Here is a 22,834-nt window from a genome sequence, read left to right on the forward strand (position 1 = left end):
AAATTGGAAGTGGTCAAACGAGATGGCAAGAGTAAACATTGACATTTTAGGAATCAGTGAACTAAAATGGACTGGAATGGGTGAACTTAACTCAGATGACCATTATATGTACTACTCCCTTAGAAGAAATGGAGTAGCCATCATAGTCAACAGAAGATTCCAAAATGCAGTACTCCGACGCGACCTCAAAAACAAAAGAATGATCTCTGTTTCCAAGGCAAACCATTCAATATCACGGTAATCCAAGTCTATGCCCTGACCAGTAATACTGAAGAAGCTGAAGTTGAACAGTTCTATGAAGACCTACAAGACCTTCTAGAACTAACACCCCCCAAAAGATGTCTTCCTCATTATAGGGGACTGGAGTGCAGAAATAGGAAGTCAAGAGCTACCTGAAGTAACAGGCAAATTTGGCCTTGGAGTACAAAACAAAGTAGGTCAAAGGCTAACAGAGTTTTGTCAAGAGAACGCACTGGTCATACCAGAAAACACTCTTGTAGATAGTATATATACCGGTCTTGCTTTTGTATCCATTCGACCAATCTATGTCTTTTGTTTGGTACATTTAATCCATTTACATTTAAAGTAATTATGATATATACATTCCTATTGGCATTTTCTTAATTGTTTTGGGTTTGTTTTTGTAGGTCTTTTCCTTTTCTTATGTTTCCTGCATAGAGATGTCCCTTTAGCATTTGTTGTAAAACTAGTTTGGTGATACTGAATTCTCTTAACTTTTGCTTAGCTGTAAAGCTTTTCATTTCTCCCTTGATTTTGAATGAGATCCTTGCTGTGTATAATAATCTTGGTTGTAGGTTTTTCCCTTTCATTACTTTAAATATATCCTGCCACTCCCTTCTGACCTGCAGAATTTCTGCTGAAAGATCAGATCTTAAACTTACGGAGATTCCTTTCTGTTATTTATTGCTTTTCCTTTGTTGCTTTTCTTTTTTTTTTCTTATTTATTTTTCATTCGTTTGATTAGTTTGTGTGGAGCACATATTCAATGTGTTTTTCCTTGGCTTTATCCTTTATGGGACTCTCTGTACTTCTTAGACTTGATTGATTATCAACTATTGATGTGGGTTCAATCCCCGGGTCAGGAAGATTCCATAGAGGAGGGGATAGCAACCCACTCCAGTATTCTTGCCTGGAGAACCCCATGGACAGAGGAGCCTGGCAGGTTATGGTCCACAGGGTCACAAAGAGTTGGAGACAGCTGTGGCAACTCAGTGCACATGCATTGCACTAGTCTGTATATTTTTAACATTTATGTCCAGGATGATTAAGTTGGCGATTATTAGCAAAATAATGCAGATAAATGGGAAAGAACCGATTTGTTTGGGAAGAAAAGTTCCCAGGTTCAGAGTCAGAACCGGAATGTGAGTTTCAGCTTTCTGAGCCTCCTGTAGGGGATGACAGTGGATTAGAGAAGGGATAATACTGCATTCTCTAGCTTCCTACAGAAGTGACTGTGAAGGACAAATAATAATCCATGCCAAAGTCTTTCTTGAAGTGTGATGCATTGTGAACATAGAAGGATTTATTTTATCCCAAGAACAACAAAGGTACTAATGGGATTTGAAATATGAGAAAATACCTAAGTGTATCAAAAATCTTGTTCACAGTTCAGTTACTATCAACTTAAGGTCAAACTTTCAGAGGATAACTAAATGTATGTCGAGGAAAGTGCCAGCTAAGAAATAGTTGTGTAGTAACCAAGGTGGAAACTCCTGACTTTTATCTTACCTTGACTGGCTAATGTAGCTCTTTGTGGTTTTTTCAATTTGGAAAAAATGAACGTCAGATTCCGCTATGGTGTTCAGGGTGATATCAACCCAGAGTGAATATTGTGCACATTCTAGGGAGCCTTTCTTTTTTTTTAATATTTTTTATTGAAATGTGGTTGTTTTACAATATTTCAAGTGTACAGCAAAGTGATTCAGTTCTATACTGTATATGTATATTCTTTTTCAGATTCTTTTACATATAGGTTATTACAAGATATTGAGTATAGTTCCCTGTGCTATACAGTAGATTCTTGTTGTTTATATATTTTGTATATAGTAGTATGTATCTGTTAATCCCTAATTTCCAATTTATCCTTCCCCCTACCTTTTCCTTTTGGTAACTGCAGTTTGTTTTCTATGTCTACGAGTCTATTTCTGTTTTATAAATAAAATCATTTCATCATATTTTAGATTCCACATGTAAGCAATATCATGTGATGTTTGTCTTTCTCTACACATGATAATCCCTAGGTCCATCCATGTTGATACAAATGGCATTATTTCATTCTTTTTTATGGCTGAGTAGTATTCTGTTGTATACATATAGCACATCTCCACATCTTTATCCATTTATCTGTCAATGGACGTTAGGTTGCTTCCATGCCTTGGCTATTGTAAATAGTGCTGGTAGGATCATTATTGTGCATATATCTTTTCAAGTTAGAGGTTTCATCTTTCCTGAATATATGCTGGGGGCTTTCAGAGTATGGTGTCTGTCCAACCTTTAGAAAGAGAGCAGTTGCCAGCATATTCTGGATCTGTGTTATACCTAGCCCTGGATATAACTCCCCACTTGGAAGCAAGGCTTGTTTCTCATTCACCCAGTATCTCCAATCATGCTTTACCCAGAAGCTCTACAAGTTAAATGAGTTAAATGTATGCAGTGATTAAGGTAAATGGAATTGAGCAAGAAATGACAGGTAGTTTTAGTGCTTAGTCAACTGTCAGGGAAGAATATGGAAAATGGCAAAGCAAGGGTGCTACCTGGAACTCAATTCCACACTCAGTCTTCCCTGACTTTGCTTATTTGACACTCTTAACAAGCCAGACACACAAGAACAAGAAGGAATCTAATAACCCATGAAGTACCCACACCCAAACATTTGTCCAGAGGCTATGCATCAAACTCACCAATGTATTGCACTTAAGAGTCATGTCTTCCCTCTTACTTTGCACGTAGATCTAACAAGCCATCTCTTCAGCATCTGCCTAGCATGTTAGGCAGAGGGAGGGTGGAGTTGTGAGAGGTAAATACGCTTATAATAACTACAAGTGATAATGGATAGTGAAGGAGGTTGACAACAACCCTGTGAAAGGTATTCATGAGGGATTCCAAACAGTATTGGTCCCTTGTCATTTATGTGTTGGGCAAACAGCTTTCCACATCCCAGTAGGAAGAAGTCTGAATTATAACTTAAAAGCAGTATTTATGTTAACAATGATGACCCAAAGCCATAAAACAAACGCAACAGTGACATCATTCCCAGTATTTTTTGAGAACTAGGAAATACATGATTCACTTTTGAAAGTGCATGTCATAGATTAAATCATAATCCCGATCGTCACCGCCCCCCCTCCACCAGAGATGTGCCCAGAGTTCAACGTCCCTGCCCACTGCTTGGGACTTGCAGAGCCTCCCTGGGGGCAGCCCCTGCCCCCACCCCACCCTGGGCTCCACCACACGCACTGCTTTGGCCAGAGGCAAGTAAGCAGGTGCATCAGATGCCGGGTCCAAGCCAGTGAGTAGGAGTGGCATTCCAGATTTCCACGAGCTCTCCTGCACCTGGTGTCTGTCGTGAGTCTGGCGTGACTCGCATTGGGCCTGCTTCCTCGGCCTGACGCCTGGAGGGGGAAGACTCAGAGAGCCACCACCCCTGTGGCCTCCATGTAACACAGGGAGACATAACCCTTCCTTTCTTGTTATGTCTCTGAGCTTCGGGAGATTTTTGTTTGTTTGTTTGCACATTCAGTATGTTTCATAATGGTTCCTGTTAATTTGTTTTAAGCTCCTGCCTTTAAATAATTTAAATAAGATTTCATGGAAGTTCACATATTTAGAGACCCTCCCCCCAACTCTTGGCTTCCCTGGTGACTCAGACGATAAAGAATCCACCTGCAATGCAGGAGACCTGGGCTCAATCCCTGGGTTGGAAGATCCCCTGGAGAAGGAAAATGCAACCCACTCCAGTATTCTTGCCTGGAGAATTCCAGGGATAGAGGAGCCTGACAGGCTACAGTCCATGGACTCACAAAGAGTCAGATACGACTAAGCAACTAACACTTTTACTTCCCCCCAACTCTAATAGATTATTGAGGTATTACTATGAGTTACTAACTTCTCTGAATCTCAGTTTCCTCAATTTTTGCTGTTTAGCCACGAAATTATATCTGACTTTTTTGCCACCCTGTGGACTGTAGCCTGCCAGGCTCCACTTATTCATGGAATTTCCCAGGCAAGAATACTGGCGTGGGTTGCCGTTTCCTCCTCCAGGGCATCTTTTCTACCAGAGATCGAACTCATGTCTCCTGCATTGGCAGGTGGGTTCTTTACTACGGAACCACCAGGGAAGTCCCTAAGGTCAATTAAAATTGTACATGAAGAGATGATGGGAAAACAGCCACAAGGAGCCATGTACAGTAAATAAACTAGATTGCCCCCCTCCTTTCACAGGCCAAAGTGGATGGAGTCTCCATGGACTGGTGATATGGAGGATGATGTCATAAGGGTGTGGGTTAAGGACAGCTGGCAGCCACCTCCCCTCCTTTTAGAAAATTTTAGGGGTTGTGAGTATAGATCTCTGGGATCATAGGCATAAAGCAGAAAGCCAAGTCCAGTCTTCTTTCTGTCTCTGGAAAATGAAGCCCTCCAGCACTAACTCTGAGCCTGAGAATGACCAACTTCGTGACTATGCACAAATTATTTCACCTTCTGCCTCGGCACCCAGGATTAATTAATCATTGTAAGTTGTCTCGCGACTGCACAATGCTAAATACAAATAGAGGAGACCCCCGAATTCATGGAGCTGTGACTCGTGGTCTTGAATATTCATGTTCAACCAACGCCAGTCCACTCTCTCACCCAGCAACGACTCTTTGTTTTACTGAGCTCAGAGGGGTCCCCTTCTGTTTGGAAAGTGAAAGGGGGCCTGTACGTGATGTGTGGCTCCTCTGCGGATGCCCTGTTTCGTGCTCCTGGGGGAGATGCTCTAAGGTGCAGTGGTCGCTGCCTGGAAACTTCAGCAACACCTGACACCCATTTCCACTCCCATATTTCTCCCTATTAATTTGGCCAATTCAGAATTCACTAGGTCTCCAAGATCTTTTCAAGTAAAAGTGCACTTTAGGAGAAAATAGAGAAATAGAACAGTTAGGAATGAAGTTTCTGGTGTGGGGTAGCCCCAGTTCTGCCTGCTGCTGTGTATCCTTGGATGGATTCCTTAACTTCTCTGAGTCTCAGTTTCCTCATTTAAAAAAAAAAAAAAGATCAATAGTAGTGCCTGCTTCATTGGTACATGGTGGGGATAACAGGGGCTGAAAACAAGTTTTAGTACATGATATAGGCTTCCCTGGGGGCTCAGATGGTAAAGAATCTGCCTGCAATGCAGGACACCTGAGTTGGATCCTTGGGTTGGGAAGTTCACCTGGGAAGGGAATGGCAACCCACTCCAGTATTCTTGGAAAATCTCATAAGACAGAGGAGCCTGGTAGGGTATAGTCCATGGGGTCACAAAGATTAGGACATGACTGAGCAACTAACACTTTCACTTTTCAAGTGCTCAATGGCTATTAGTGAAAATTGTTACTTCTTTTTATATTGTGTGTTTTATCTTATTTGTTTTTACATTTTTGGCTGCACTGGCTCTTCATTATGGTGAGCAGGCTTTTTCTAGTAATGACACGTGGGCTTCTCTCACTGTGGCACACAAGCTTGGTTACCCTGTGGCATGTGGGATTTTTAGTTTCCTGACCAGGAATCGAACCCACTGCCTGCACTGGCAGGCAGATTCTTAACCACTGCACCACCAGGGAAGTCCCTGTTACTTCTTGATAAAAGGGTAAAGTCTGATCCACATGTTGGAAATAGAAAAAGGTTGGAGACCCATGAAAGCAGAAGAAAGGAGGGAGTGGTGGAGGAGCATGTGGGGGCAGTTGTATGTGAGGAATGAAGGGGAAATCGACAAGAAGATGGAGGGGTGGAGGGGAAGGCCACAAATTCAAGATGTGCCACTTCTGAGAAGTGCCCAGGTCCCCACAGCTGTCACAGGGTGCTGGAATACATGCCCCAAAGTCAGGCAACTGGTAAAACCAGATTCCAGAATTCCTATCTCTTCTCGACCAGGATGACTCAGTTTCCTAAGAAGTAGCTGCTACAAGAGTTAAAGATGCACAAAGAAAGTCTGGAAGGTTGCAAACTTGACCTTCTTCTGTTTCCACCCACCACAGTAGTTTCAGGAAGTTCTGTCCTATTTCCCGGTTCACTTTTGCGTGGCCTCATCCCTTTTCCTCCTCTTGCTCAGCATCAGAAGGAGAATTCAGCCTGGGTGTTCCCAGAGTACCAAATGTGTGTTGCGCACTGCTGCGGGTTGATACCTTCTGGGATCATGCTGTGTCGTTGAGTCAGTTTGTTTTCTTACTGCATCTGTATTTGTCTGCTAGTGTCTCAAAGAGGAGGTGATAAATCAGAGTAAAAGACCCAGAGTGGGCGATTGGCAGAGACGGCTGGACAGAATTAGCAAACTGAAGACGGGCTTCCTCAAAACAGAAGCAATAACTCACTCTGTTGCCTTAATCTCTAGTAAGAGTTTACCTAAAGGTGGAAAACCAATGGTGGTGATTGGTAAACCTGTCTTAGTGCGTAACCATCATTTAACAAATGTAACAGACTTCGTCATCACACCATGCCACTGTGAGACTTCGCTAATTCACGTATGCAAGGATTTGTGGAACCTCGTTCCTTCAGACATTGAAAGAGAATATATAGAAAAGAATATGAGAGGGTCCTTTGAAAGCTGCTCCAAAGAACACTTTTGGATATTTGCTCTCTAGCAGAAAACTCTTTCAGTTCCTAGGGGGTGTGTTGAAAGCTTGCCTTTTCAGCAACTCTGCAAAAGATGATCTTAGAGAATGATCCTATCAGCTATGAAATAATTGGCAATCCCAAGAGTCCTGTTTTGTGAATGATCAGCTGTCTCAGCCAATGCCAAGGCCTGAGCCATCAACCCACAGGAAAAGACCTGAAGTGCCTCCCCCGGGCCTGGTTCTACCTGCTTTTCCTTTTGCTAAAGTGAGTGAGTTGATTGCTCTACCCTGGGCCAGTACTACCAGCATCAGCATCCCCCAGGAACTTGTTAGACTTGCAGGATCTTGGGCCCTCCCTGTGAATCAGGAACTCTGGAAAAACTAACAAGACTTCCATTGATTATGGTGAGCCCCTGCTCTACCTTATGATTTAAGTACTTGAGCTTGGGGCCTTTGTTTAATAGTAAAATGGTTCTTCTCTTGCATGGCTCTTTTAAAGTATCCAATATGCTGAAGCTGGGCTTATCAGGTGGCATTAGTGGTAAAGAACCTGCCTCCCAATGCAGGAGATGTCAAACAAAGCCTTGGGTTTGATCCCTGGGACAGCAAGATCCCCTGGAATAGGAAATGGCAACCCACTCCAGTATTCTTGCCTAGGAAATTCCATGGACAGAGGAACCTTGGGGGCTGCAGTCCATGGGGTCTCAAGGAGTCAGACATGGCTGAGCGTGCACACACATGTTCTGAAACAGAAGCCAAATGTGGTAAAGAAGATGTTTTTCTTAGAAGGAAAACTTTCTCAAAATCAAGAGAGAAATCAGTGACCTAAATTGGAAGGAAAAATATCTAGTTCTTAGATTAGGATTCTTAGCCTAGACCTTCATCTTTCTTGTCTGGCTTTATGCTCCAATAAAATTGATTAATAGTAAAACAGATAGCTAGTGGGTTAACCTGCTGTATAGCACAGGGAGCTCAGCTTGTTGTTCTGTGATGACCTAAAGGGGAGGGATGGAGGCTCATGAGGGAAGGGATACATACATATAACTGAGTCACTTTGTTCTACAGCAAAAAGTAACCACAATGTTGTAAAGCAAATATATTCCAATTAAAAAATAAAATAATCAAAAGGAATAATATTGTGTGACATATCATTTATATGAAATTTAAATTTCAGTGCTTATAAATAAAGTTTTATCAAAACTGTCAAAAAACTGATTAATGAATTACTTATGGAAATTTTGAATGATTTCTGAGTTGAATTTAGTCCAAACACGAAAGTAGTGGTGTATAAGGAATTTTTCTTGGTGAACTTGAAAAGCAATTCCTTTGAGTCAGATGGACATTAAGTATACTGGCTTCCTATCTGTGTAACTATAGCTTTGTTGGATCTATTGAGATAATACTTAACCAACCAATGACCCAATTCAAAATTACCCCTTCCACTGCTCTCCCATAATTTACCTCATAAGTTTGTTTATTAAGAGGAAAAGATTCAGGACTTAGTTGGAAACAATCTTCAAATATTTAAAGCATTTGCTATTGAGAAGAATATAGAATTATTTTGTGTGGTTCAGTAGAATAGAGCATGATTAAATACCTGGAAGATAGGAGGACAGATTTTTTTTCCATTAAAGGGACAGATTTTTAATCTTAATTTTACCCCAACCTAAACAGGTGGCCTGATGAATTCTGTGATATCCACCAGGGACATTTTTTATTGGTGCTGTCTGTTCAGTTCAGTCGCTCAGTCATGTCCAACTCTTTTGCAACCCCATGGACTGCAGCATCCCAGGCCTCCCTGTCCATCACCAACTCCTGAAGCCTACTCAACTCACATCCATTGAGTCAGTGATGCCATCCAGCCATCTCATCCTCTGTCATCCCCTTTCCTCCCACCTTCAGTCTTTTCCAGCATCAGGGTCTTTTCCAATGAGTCAGTTCTTCACATCAGGTAGCCAAAGTATTGGAGTTTCAGCTTCAGCATCAGTCCTTCCAATGAATATTCAGGACTGATCTCCTTTAGGATGGACTGGTTGGATCTCCTTGCAGTCTAAGGGACTCTCAAGAGTCTTCTCCAACACCACAGTTCAAAAGCATCAGTTCTCTGTTGCTCAGCTTTCTTTATAGTCCAACTCTCACATCCATACATGACTACTGGAGAAACCAGAGCTTTCACTAGACAGACCTTTATTGGTAAAGTAATATCTCTGTTTTTCAATATACTGTCTAGGTTGGCCATAGCTTTTTTTCCAAGGAGCAAGTGTCTTTTAATTTCATGGCTGCAGTCACCATCTGCAGTGATTTTGGAGCCCAAAATAATAAAGTTTCCCACAGTTTCCATTGTTTCCCCATCTATTTGCCATGAAGTGATGGGACCGGATGCCATGATCTTAGTTTTTTGAATGTTGAGTTTTAAGCCAACTTTTTCACTCTCCTCTTTCACTTTCATCAAGAGGCTCTTTAGTTCTACTTCACTTTCTGCCATAAGGGTGGTGTCATCTGCATATCTGAGGTTATTGACATTTCTTCCCGCAATCTTGATTCCAGCTTGTGCTTCATTCAGCCTGGCATTTCACATGATGTGGTCTGCATATAAGTTAAATAAGCAGGGTGACAATATACAGCCTTGACATACTGCTTTCCCAATTTGGAACCAGTCTGTTGTTCCATGTCCAGTTCTAACTGTTGCTTCTTGACCTGCATACAGATTTCTCAGGAGGCAGGTCAGGTGGTCCTGTATTCCCATCTCTTTAAGAATTTTCCACAGTTTGTTGTGATCCACACAGTCAGAGAAGTTCTAGGTGAACTTTAAGGTCCCTTGTCTTAGTCTGTCTGAGCTGCTATAACAAAAACACCATAGATTGGGTGACTTAAATATCAAACAATGATTTTGTATTGTTCTGAAAGCTGAAAATCCAAGATCAGGGTGCTAGAAGACGGGATGTCTGGTGAAAGTCCACTACCTGGTTCGTAGATGACCATCTTCTGTGTCCTCATATGGTAGAAGGTGGGGGCGGGGAGAGCTCTCTGTGGTCCATTTTATGAGGGCATTAATTCCATTTCTGAGGGTTCCAGCCTCATAACCTAATCACTTTTCTGAAGACTCTGCCTCCTAATACCGTCTCACTGGAAGTTAGGATTTCAACATATGAAGGCAGTGGGGGACATAAACATTTACTTTGTAACACCTTCAAGCTCAGAGTTGCTGTTAATATACCAATTTTCAAGACTGCCTCCACGGTAGGTCTCTAGAGCAAAGGGGGTGACTTCCCTCCTTTCTTATATATAATCAGGTTTGTGAAGCCATGTTCCAGTGGAGAACAGCAGGTTTTCTGTGTTAGGGTGTTGCTCTCTGCTTATTTTGTGAACCCATTCATGATCATATACAACTTTCCTTTTGTTTGAGTTTCAAGGATACAAAGCTGTAGGCAGGAGATCCTGAAATGGAGGGACCAGAAGCATATCTAATCTAATTCTTTGTATTTTCATCTGCAATTGAAACTAACTACAACCAGCAAATAGAAAAAGGATTAGGGAAAACAAACAAACAAAGCTTCCAGAGACTCACCAGGACTGAAAGTCTTGGTAAACTTCATAGGCAGCCAGACTTACCCAATAAGCCAGTTCCACTAATGATGACAACTAGTGTTTTGAAGCTGCCATGCCGTGCCGCTGCCATGACATGTTTTGATAATGTTTCACCATAGCGAGCCAAAAGAATGGTATACTAGAGATTCACAACTTTATAAGGAATTTTCTAAACAACCTAAACTCCTCACTCTTTAGAGTTATAAACACATGCTGCCCTTAGCTAATCTGTCCATCAGTAACAACTGTTTTAGTTTCTCCTCCACTTTTATATGCAAATTTTATATACAAGCCTGATTCAGATAACAGGAGAGCATTCTTCATTTTTTCCTTAATAAGTAAACATCACATACCTTTATATACATAATGTTTTAGTAAGCCTACAAATATAATTCGAAGAAGGCAATGACACCCTACTCCAAATATAATTGAAAATCGCTTTCTTCTTTAAGACTCATATTAAAATGAGCCCAACCGTGTTGCATTATAATCTCTGATATCACATCAGGTTTTAATAAGCCTCCTTTTTGTAGCGCACATGTGCTTAAGACTTCATGGAAGCCAGATCTGGAGAGAAGGGATTACTTTAGATTACTTTGAAATATGCATTGTTTGAAATGGCCTCTGGTGACCAGCTTTCATGAATGGCTGATTTTCCTTGTGGGGCACATCATTTGGCTTAATTATATCAGCTCCTTTGTGTGACAAGTGCTGGTGTTGTGTGTGCTGAGAAATGAAGGTTTAAAACAAAGTAGAGTTGTTAATGAAAAAATAAATTCTAGAAGTAGAGCAACGTTGAGTATTTGTAGTATAGAAGTATAGTAGATGATATTTAGGCACTTGGCCATCTGTAAACATCTATTTATAAAGATATTCTAGTGACAGTAAACATACATTTGCCCCAAATATCCATAGACATACATCATAATCTGAGCCTTTTCAGGAAAATTATTTTACAGATATGATAGATAATAGTTTACGGTGATAATACAGCTCTTTTTTCATTCTATAAATTCCTCTGCTTAAAAGTTCATAGGGCATCACTCGTGATACAGTGGATAAGAATCCGCCTGCCAGTGTAGGGGATCAGAGTTCAATCCCCGGTCTGGGAAGATTCCACATGCCTTGGAGCAACTAAGCCCATGCGCTGCAACTACTAAAGTCTGTGCACAGCAACGAAGACCCAGCACAACCAATAAAAATAAAAAATAAAATAAAAAGACTTCATAAAGTTCACTTTTTTTTAACAATAGAGTAAAATATGGGTTTTCATTAGCTAAAATATTTCCCAGCTTCTGCTCAGACAAAAAGCTAAGACAGAAGTTGTATTTTAAGTTTCAGGTTACTGCTGCTGCTGTGTCACTTCAGTTGTGTCCGACTCTGTGCGACCCCATAGATGGCAGCCCACCAGCCTCCCCCATCCCTGGGATTCTCTAGGCAAGAATACTGGAGTGGGGTGCCATTGCCTTCTCCAATGCATGAAAGTGAAAAGTGAAAGTGAAGTCGCTCAGTCGTGTCCGACTCTTAGCGACCCCATGGACTGCAGCCTGCCAGGCTCCTCCATCCATGGGATTTTCCAGGCAAGCGTACTGGAGTGGGGTGCCATTGCCTTCTCCATTCAGGTTACTACAGGCCTTCAATGTAAGCACTGTCATTCTAATCAGTGGTAGTGAATTTATGGCTTTAAAAATGTCATACTGGGTCTCTTCAGGTGCTAATTCACCTGAAATCTGAGATAAATATCTCTACACCCAAATACTATTTTAAGAGTTAGCAGATGAATTTGATTGGACAAGAATGCCATAAATCAGATGGATGTCAATAAAAATGGGTATAAAATTTATCTTTGCTGTATGCGTTCTGTGTGCTTTGTGGTTATAATCAGTAAATTAATTTTCCTAGTGAGGCCTGCTAGTTACTCGGTTTGTTCTACTGTAATTATGTTTTCCATGATTGCCAACCTGAATCTCACATGAAACTTAAGTAGAGTTGCTTTTTTTACTTGATAAATGTATAACTTTGCTTGGTAGTCACTGGAGATAAGTATACAACTGAAGGAATGATGACAATCTGAACAGAATAGGGTTTTGAAGGTGATTTTTGTCATATGAAGACTTAGAATGATATATTTAACCTCCCGCCCCAAAACTCAAACCAGCATTTCCCAGTACAACTTGTGAAGGAAGTATTTTTGAAATAATACATGAACTAATATGAAAGATTGAAGGCTGGAGGAGAAGGGGATGACAGAGGATGAGATGTTTGGATGGCATCGTTGACTTAATGGGCATGAGTCTGAGCAATCTCCAAGAGATGGTACAGGACAGTCCATGGGGTTGCAAAAAGTCAGACACAAGTTAGCAACTAAATGAAATCAAAATCTGAATTTTAGGGTTCCTTTTGAAAATGGATCTCTGAGAACTGCAGTTGACTTAAATATGGATGTTTGATTTTCTTCCAAGGCTTTCCTGTAAGGAATACACTGTGGAAGGAAAAATTAAAAAACAGCTATTCCCCATACATACATGCGTGCATGCTAAGTCACTTTAGTCATGTCCAACTCTATGGACTCCAGCAGGCTCCTCTGTCCATGGGATTCTCCAGGCAGGAATACTGGAGTGGGTTGCATGCCCTCCTCCAGGGGATCTTCCCAACCCAAGGATTGTACCCTTGTCTCTTATGTCTCTTGCATTAGCAGGCAGGTTCTTTACCACTATCGCCACTATGAGTTCCCCATAACTCATCCCTAAATCTTGAGCTAAGAACTAGAATTTGCTGTCTTTTGAAATGCATATTCATTTTTCACACTGTGTTCCCAGACCTCCTTTTCTGCATCATGACTCCATAGGAGGCCAGCAGGGTCCCTTGGAAGGAACTTGTATCCCCACTCCGCTGTATTTCAGTTCAGTTCAGTTCGGTCGCTCAATCCTGTCTGACTCTTTGCAACCCCATGGACTGCAGCACTCCAGGCCTCCCTGTCCATCACTAGCTCCCGGAGTTTACTCAAACTCATGTCCATTGAGTTGGTGATGTCATCCAACCATCTCATCCTCTGTCATCCCCTTCTTCTCCCACCTTCAATCTTTCCCAGCATCAGGGTCTTTTCAAATGAGTCAGTTCTTCACATCAATTGGCCCAGGTATTGGAGTTTCAGCTTCAGCGTCAGTCCTTCCAATGAATATTCAATCCTTCCAATGAATATTCCCTTAGGATGGACTGGTTGGATCTCCTTGCAGTCCAAAGGACTCTCAAGAGTCTTCTCCAACACCACAGTTCAAAAGCATCAGTTCTTTGGCGCTCAGCTGCTGTATTTAAAGCCTTAGAAATGTTGAAGTGTGTTATGTTGGTAGTAAGCTTTATCACATAGAAAATAGGCCAGCACAAACTCTCTTGACTGTGGCTTAATTTTTAAAGTCAGATGGTCCTCTTTCCTCACAAAGGTGTTAACTACAAGCAAATATTTTGAGAAATGCTTTTGAAATCTAAATATAGCACCTGAGTATTTTTTATTTTCTTCAACTTAAAACGTATCACAAGAATTGTGGAACTTTGAAATAAATTCATATTGTGCCAAATGATACACATCAGAGAAACAGACTAAAACAAAATATGTCCCCAGAATTCCCGACTTTGTTCAAAGGTACATTTTTAGTTATCTAGGAATGGTTGAACTTTAAAATACAAAGAAGACTTGTTTCCTCATTACTTTAGTATGTGTCTGTGTGTGTGAATATATTTATACATGAATCTTAACTATGCACATGTGTGTGTGTGTATCTGTTGATTTGGCCAAAAAGTTCTTTCCAGTTTTTCCATGACATCTTTCAGAAAGACCTCAACAAACTTTTTGGTGAACCCAAATAGTTAGGAAAAAAAGATAAATATATAAGGTACTGATGAAACGTGATGCTTGTGGTAGAGGGTAGCGCTCAGCACACTTCATCTGTGCTGTCAATTTTGCAGTTGGTTGGGGTCATGTGACTAGTTTCAGCCAATGAAATATTAGAAGTGATTGGAGTCATTTGTGGGTTGGAGCCTTGAAAAGCTCTACCACAAGAATCTCCAGTTTTTTTCTTCTTCTCCATCCAGCTATGGCAACAATAAAACAACAGTGCCCCCATCAGACTGCATCTATGCATGATCGAGCAGATCAAAGCTCCCTGTCACTCTTTGTGTGACTTGCAGTATGTGCTAAATCACTGATATTTGTTTGTTTGTTTGTTTTTCCTTGTTATTGCAGTAAACTATTTCTGCTAACTTCTGCAATACCTTAAGATACTTCAACACAGTTAAGGTGTGAGTATATGAAACCAAAGGCAAATTTAATATTATAAACCATATAATTTAAGACATAGCTAAGATGTCTAAGATCACATTTGTGGTTCTTTTTAGTCAATATGCTTCCTATCATCAGACCCAAACTGAAGTTTCCAATGTCCTCCTTTTTAAAAGTCAGCAATCTTTTTATTCCCCTTATCTTGGACCTCATGGCCACCACTGAAACTCATGACTGTTATCAGATCTGTAAGACACTCTGTAGCATCTGCTTCAGAAATATCAGGTCCTTCTGGTTTTGTTTTGTTTTCATAATTTTTAGGTCACTTTGTTTTCCTTTGCTTTGCTAATTTCTATTTGAAAGAAGCTGGGAAAATCTCCATCTTGGATGCTTTGTATTTCCTAAAATGTTCTTGGTGAGCTCCTTGTTATGTAGGTAATTCCTGTCTTTGTAGGATAATCCTCATAAGTACATTTCTTCTTTTTTTTTAATTTATATTTTATTTTTAATTGTAGGATAATTGCTTTACAATATTGTGATGATTTTTGCTATACATCAGCATGAATTGGCCTTAGGTATACATATGTCCCCTCCCTCTTATTCCCTCCTTCCACCTCCCTCATAAGTACATTTCTTGCTATAGCCTCTCCCTTCATTTTTATCACTGCTTATCTCTTTCTATCCTCTTCCTCTATGAGAAGACAAAGAGAAAGCCTAGGAAGCTTAAAAATACTTATTTCTATTTTTATTGTGCAATAGATCACGGGTGAAAATCCAACTTAGACATAAATGAAATAAAAAAATAGAATCTGTTCCTCTGCCTCACCATACCCTGGGGATAATCAACACTAACAATTTTGTGAACAGATGACTTTTCAAGGTTCCTTCCAATGTCACTATTCACAGTGCTATGGGGAGAAAGAACAGAAAGGGGGAAAAGGGAAGAAAAGCAAACATTGTTCAAGGAGGATCTCATCATTTAGCCAAGTGTTTCCCCAAAGATGCTCCAGGTCAGAGATGCACACTTTCCAGCTGTCATTGGTGGCTGGAAGAGATTTATTATTCGAGGGGTATAAAAATGTTACTGCACCAGAAGGAGACTGTTCTCTATCTTATTTGCTTGGAGTTGTAATAAATTAGATCCGTGAACAGGCTTTCTGGGGATTAACAGTAGATGAACTTTGCCAGCTATGGGGTTTTTAAAAGAAGAAATTAGCTCCTTCATAGTTTCACATATATCATAAAGAAGCTAGCACATCCTGAAGGCTTCCTCTATAGAAAAAACAAAAAAAAAAAGTGATGTATGGGAAACTTGAAAGTCAAAATTAAGGGAAGAGGACCATGTAAACTGACCCCAGGATATGTGAGAACTCTTTTGCTTGGGGGAATCGGGAGGGGGGATTCCACCTTCTTGCTAGTATAGTCCTATTTCACGTCACTCTAATGATAAACTAAGTGTGTTCTGGCTAAATTCAGCTTTGAATAATTGCATGCTGCTGGCCTAATCTCCCCTGCTGCTATGATTGGTTATGGTGTCCCTCTTTTCCTCTGTCTTCACTCTGGAGTGGAGTGCTTTGTGCTAGAAACAATTCCTTTGCCTCATCCTTAAGAGGTTGATTTCTGTGCTGAGTGGGTTGTTCCGAGCCTATCTCTCTCATACTTCAGATGTGTGGGCATTCATTTATAAAGTTTTGTGTTATCCTCAGATTAAAAAAGAAAAAACATAGAATGTCATCACTGAACAGTGATACCAGGCATTTAACTTAGTAAAGTTTCAAAGCTTTAAGGGGCAGGGGGGAATGAATTAAGTTTGTGACTAGGGCCAAATCTATAGCCTTAGACGTGAAAGGCTGGGCTTAACCGTATACTCTAGGCCAGTAATTCTCAAACCCTTTGAGCGTGAAATCCTTTCGTATTATTGAAATTGTGTTTTTATCCCTTTATATTATTAAACTTGTGGGACTTCCCTGGCAGTCCAGTGGTTAAGACTTCATGCTCGCAGTGCAAGGGACACAGTTTTGATCCCTGGGTCAGGGAACTAGGAGCTTGCATGCCATATAGGCAGCCAAAAAGTAAATTAATTTTAAAAAATAAAGTAATTTATTAAGCTTGTGTTTATGGGGATTTGGGGCTTCCCTGGTGGCTCAGCTGGTAAAGAATCTGCCTGCAATTCGGGAGACCTGAGTTCGATCCCTGGGTTGGGAAGATCCCCTGGAGAAGAGAACAGCTACCCACTCCAGTATTCTGGCCCGGAGAATCCCATGGACTATATAGTCCATGGGGTTGCAAGGGTCAGACATGACTGAGTGGCTTTCACTTTATGGGGATTTTAGCTATTGATACTTAAAAATTCAAACTGAGAATTTTAAAAAATATTTATTAATTTAAAATAATACATATATATGTTAAATGATATACTTTATTAAAAATAACTGTATTTTGCAAACCAAAAGAATATTGGTGGTTAAAATGGCATGTTTCACATTTTTGCAAATCTGATATTTATCTGAATAAAAGAGAACTGGATTTTTATATCTGTTTCTGCATTCAGTCTGTTGAAATGTATTGTTTTGGGTGAGGTATGGGAATAAAATTCAACCTCCCATGGGTAAATAGTTGGAAATGGAGAATTATTTCAAAAGCTTTTTCAGATACTTATAGATCTTCTTTGATACTATACCAAAACTTGACAAGTAGTGATTTCTATAGGTCAGTTGTCATAAGAAATATGAAACCACATGAATGAGCTTTTAATACTTTCTTATATTAAGATTCAGTGGTCATTTTGCACTTTGAGTGAGCATTTTTTAACTTCTGTATAATTTTGTAACATTGCATTTGGTCATTTCAGAAGTATTGGTTCACTGATTTATACTAATAGTCTAAATGTTGACATATTTCATTTTAGATCACAAAATAACATTTGTTAATATCGACATCAATGTCATCAGAAAAGTTTTACCTATTGAGAAGCTGCCAAGCTCACAGTGGCAGATAAAAGTTTTCCAAAATTTTGCTTTTGACTTGAAAACTAAATTTCTGTCATTAGCAACAAATGTGACAAATACTTGAAGTGAGTCTTGGTTCATTCATGACTTGAGAAAATGCCTTCCAAAAATCCGAGTTCAAATAATTCTATCAAGTAAAAATAGTGTTTGAGTAAAAACAGAAAGAAGATGGATCCAGTTCACCTTGCAACTTAGTAACACAAGTGGTTTCCCTCGACAAGCATCACACCTCCATACACAGCAGAGGGTTTTACGTGTCCCTTTTCTCTGATAAAACAGAAAGAAAAGACATGTATTCAAGCACACAGGGACATGCTCAGTTGTTCAGGTGTGTCCAACTCTTTGAGACCCCGTAGACTACAACCTGCCAGGCTCCTCTGTCCATGGGATTCTCCAGGCAAGAATACTGGAGTGGGTTGCCATGCCCTCCTCCAGAGGATTGTACCCACCCAAGGATCAAGTTCACGTCTCCTGCATTGGCAGGCAGATTCTTCACCACTGAGCTACCTGAGAGGCCTATGTGTATTCGACACTCAGGGCTTAATCAAATTAATCACTTTACAGCTTCCTCTTGAGTGAAACTGGCTTTTTTAAAAAACTATATGTGATGCTCCCTGCATTTGTGCTAAAGCAGTTGTATCAACCATTGCTGTTAGACCATCAGTGCAAATGTCAACAAAGTGAAAAGGAGAGATGAAGTGTTGGCGTTCTTATCAAAATAGCTCTGGTCTGGGACATCCCTGGCAGTCCAGTGGTTGAGAGTCTGCCTTCCAATGCAGGGGGTGTGGGTCCCATCCCTGCTCAAGAAACTAAGATCCCCCATGACAGGGATTGCTGATCTCACTATGGCAAATGGAGAGCCCAGGCTCTGCAACAAGAGAACCCTACACATTGCAACTAGAGAAGCCCCCATGTGCCAGCACAGCCAAAAATAATAATTAAAAAGAAACATAAGATAAAGACCCAGTCTTACTAAAAAAAATAGTTCTGGTCTTTTGGATTCCATCTGTGAGGATCTCAGGGTCCCCCAAAGCCTAGATTACACCTTGACAACCAGGGCTGTGGACAAGCATATTACTACCATCCCTTTACCTCCACCCCAGCTGTCTAGACAAAGGGGGGCTTTGTTGAAGACAGAGATCCCCTTAAACCCATGAGGGCAATGAGGGCTTTGTTTTAATGTGGGGCTTTGCTAGATAAGCATATGTGAACTAGACTTGCTATCCAGTTGGCTTGAAGGCTTCCCAGTCTTTTCTTTCTTTTATATGTGACTTGAAAGTTTTAATGTCACATTTATAGTTGGCTTGACTGCCCCAAACAAAATGCTGCAAACTTTCCACGTCAATTGGCCATAGTGATAGTTGGTGTTTTCATTTTAGATCCTAAAGAAAAAGCAGTTTGTGTTCTGGTCCCGCTTCATGAATACAGCACCGTTCCTCAAGTTCACTTTACATGTGTGAGAAAAACCTCTTTTGACATTTCTCCCATTTTCAACTATTTCTCAAGACAAATTGTTAGTCTCTAAGGACACTTGTCGTCCGCCACCAAGTATCCAGTTCGAACATTGCATCCTTGTCTCCTTTGTCCAGGTCTGCGTTTCGTCTGTCAGTTTTTTCTTCTTCTTCTTCACTTTTTTTCCTTCTGGAGGTAGAAACCAGGCAGCGAGAGGACGACGGGTTCTAAAAGGTCATTTTTGAATAAAGAATTGTCTGTGTGCACATTTTTTTTTTCAGAGTGCTATGTTTTGTGTGTTTTAGTCAAGGGAGCGCTCCTGCTGAACAGACTTGTCTGAAAGTTCCATTTTCTTTACCGCTCAGCTTCTCAGCTTTTACATATGAATCCCCTGAATCAATAATAAACTGTGGCAGAAAAAAAAAGAAAAACAAAAAATGTAGGTCTCTTTCGCACCTTTTAACTCTCCAGAAAGGTAAGGCAAGACACTTTAGAGGTAAAGCTCACATCTTCTCTGCTGTCTCTTTTCTTTGTTAGGAAATGATTTTTAATGTAGTTTATACAGGGTGCCATTAAGGCTAATTTTCTTTTTCCTAAAAGAGGAAATAAAGTAAATAAGATAAAGAAAAGAATAACCCAGAACATGCATTGGGTTCCAAGGAATGTTATCAGCATCTTAATTGTCAAGTCGCGTGTGTGACATTTAAACCAAGCACCGCGCACACTCGATACAGTGTGAGTCTGGCTGTATTTTGGGGGTCACCATTGTCTGCAGAGGTTGGTTGAAATGATCAGTGATGCAAGAAACCCTGTTGACTGTTCCTTCATACATGGCTTTGAGAGGTGGGCAAAGTTCTATTACCTCAAGAACCAACCCTCTAAGAAATTTCTGTGTTTAACTCTTTAGACTGATGCATGCTCCACGGGAGAGAGCCATTGTTCCACTCACTTCTTTCGCTTTCTTGTCCTTTCATGCTCCTATCAGTTTTCTCATGATTTGAACCAAATGCTCAGAAACCCACCAGTCAGGGCAGAACAATTGCGTGCTTTCAGTGTTCAGCAGGCACTGCAATCACTGAAATAACCCCGAGTTGTTACCAAACAGAAAACAAGAAAAAACCCACACGCCAAACTGTGCATATTGACTTTCTCAAGCCACAGGATCAATCGGAGGTGGTTAGCTGGTTGCTCTGCAGATAATGTGGTCAGGACTGCCTTGCTGCAGACACTGGATTTTTGTTTTAAAGCCTACTTCTTATTGAGTCTTTCTCTCTCTCTCTGTCTCTCTTTCTCTCTCCCTCTCTCCTTTCCTCCCAAGGAGTAATTACAGGCTGCAGAGTCAAAAGCATTAGAACTGTTTACAAAACAGCTCATAAAGTTTAAAATAATGGGGGCGTGTGTGTTTGTGTAAAACACAATAATGTGTATGGCAGGGGGAAACAGTATACCCTTCTTTCTTCTTTCACTGCCCCATGTCACCCTCCAGAATTTAAGACATGGAAGTGAGCAACAGAGTTCCTTTTATTCTGGTTCCTCACACTTCATTTGTGATTTGTATTTATCTAATGTCAGTTGATTGTTGAGGATCAAAATACAGACCCTCAGAAGTGTGGGGAGAGAGTGGGTGCTGGAACCAGCTGCTATCTAATTAATTTTAGGGCAGTTGAAATTCCCATACAGATGCTCCCTCATGACATTCAAGAGAAAGATCCTTTTTTTGTTTTTTTAATGAGCCCTTTGCCATCTTTCAGAAGTCCTAAAGAACAGCGTCCAGCAGGTTAGTGTTCTAAAGTGAAAGGGGCATTTTTCCAACCCTTTCTGAAGTCTCCTCCTGTGCAGACTTACAAAGATTTTGCAATGCTCCCCTCCAGATTTTATTATTTTTTTTAAGGTGAAAGAGTCACCTCCAGCCTCAGAGCCCATCAATCATTTTGCTTTGCAGGTTGAGATCTGCTGCGGCAAAGCCAAACCTCGGTGCTGGCGGCACTGCCCCGGGTCTGGACAGTAGTGAGGCTGGCGCTGACAGTCAGGGGAGGGCTCTGTCCCCTTCGGCACTGCTGCACTGGGGATGCAGGCTGGACCGAGGGACAAGCCCAGCCCGGAGGAAGCACCTCTTCCCCTGGTGATTGATGGAGGACAGTTAGGAGCTCTCCAGAGGCTGGGGAAGGTTGCCCTCTCAGCCACTTACTCTGAAGTCTTTGTCAGCAGAAAGGACTCTCCTGGGTAGTGAGTGACATCATGCAGATGACAAATGACAGCTTTGCGTTTCGTTCTGCTTGATGAGTACTCAGTATCGCATGCAGGTGAGTTAACGCTTCCCAGAGGCAAACACTCCAGAGCACTGTGGTTTCACGGGCACTGCTGGCTCTTCCTCATCAGTCGTCCGTTTTCTTTGGGGATGTTTAAAGTATTAATGCTATTAAAACAAGAGAAGGGATGATACCCAGATCACTGTGTTTATGGTTATGCAATGAAGATATTATTCAAGTCATGTGTTAAGCAGGTCTGAATGTTGTTTCCTTCTGTTTCTTCCTTTCGGAGTACAGATTTTAAATTATATAAGTGTGTGTGTATATATTATAATATACATTGTATATTATATTTATACATAAATATAATTAATATAAATACTGTAAAATATATGGTGAATAAATAATGTATATACACACACATATATATTTATGCTGTTTCAAGACACTGTTTCAGACCAAAAATCTGTATCAGAATCTCTGATTGACGTTTCCTTTGTATGTTTTTTCTCCCCATTCCAGGACCCCCTCTGCAGATGTCCTGAACACTTCTGACTACAGCAATTGATTCTTCAACCGGGATACCTAATTCCAGGTATTAGCTCTTGTCAGAAAGCTTTTACATCCAAGCTCTGTGCTGGAAATTCTATTTTGGCAATGAATTTTGAAATTGGAAAAGTTGGAATGAGAATAAAGGACAAAAGTGAATTTGCAAAATAATCAAGTGCTTAAAAAAAAAACAACCCTACGCTGGGAGGGTTTGCTGCTTCTGACTCACAGGCAGCCCTTTCTCTGCCAGTTTATGTGCCAGTTCTCACTGAGTTGTAGTCCTTTTTCTGCAACCGTGTCCGGGGTTTGGATTTCATTTTCATCTTTCTCTCTCCCCTTTCTCTGACTGCCCAGACCTTCAGGAATCAGGAGACAGACATTTTCTCAGTTTTACTACATTGGAGCAAGCACAATGAAGTATTCTTGCTGTACTCTGGTTTTGGCTGTCCTGGGCACGCAGCTGCTGGGGAGCCTCAGTTCCAGCATCAGGTCCCCAAGATTCAGAGGACGGATACAGCAGGAGCGAAAAAACATACGACCCAACATCATTCTTGTGCTCACCGATGATCAAGACGTGGAGCTGGGTGAGACACTGGCTTTTTCACTTGTTCGTCCCTTTTGCTCAAATGATTGACTGACCTCCTGTTATCAGTAACAGTCTGAAAACATTCAGGGGTTTGATGCTTAACAGTAGTATCTTAACCAAAACCTAGTTTATAAAATGTACTTGCATTGATGGTAAAGCATCTGGTTTGTGTTTCGACATGACTTTTTTGGTCTTAAGTTTTTGAAGCAGTGTGGGGTGGGGGGGCGTACGAGAATGGGGGTGGTGAGAGGAAACAAAACTATAAAAGTCAAGGATTGGATCGTGCACCTTGGAAACTCTTGGTCAAGAGCTTTTTA

At 40.8% G+C, this 22,834-nt stretch overlaps 1 protein-coding gene across 2 annotated transcripts in view; it reads left to right on the plus strand.

The window, feature by feature from the left end:
• Positions 1-22,834, plus strand: part of SULF1 (sulfatase 1) — a 195,143-nt gene that overhangs the window by 83,510 nt on the left and 88,799 nt on the right. For both annotated transcript variants that reach the window (XM_040261350.1, XM_040261351.1), the window contains exons 3-4: positions 21,905-21,977; positions 22,286-22,515. In XM_040261350.1, the coding sequence (XP_040117284.1) occupies positions 22,344-22,515 (172 nt within the window). In that variant the 5' untranslated portion in view covers positions 21,905-21,977; positions 22,286-22,343. The remainder of the gene's footprint in view (positions 1-21,904; positions 21,978-22,285; positions 22,516-22,834) is intronic.

The sequence above is a fragment of the Oryx dammah genome, unplaced genomic scaffold (assembly GCF_014754425.2).
Source record: "Oryx dammah isolate SB20612 unplaced genomic scaffold, SCBI_Odam_1.1 HiC_scaffold_19, whole genome shotgun sequence".
Taxonomy (NCBI): domain Eukaryota; kingdom Metazoa; phylum Chordata; class Mammalia; order Artiodactyla; family Bovidae; genus Oryx; species Oryx dammah.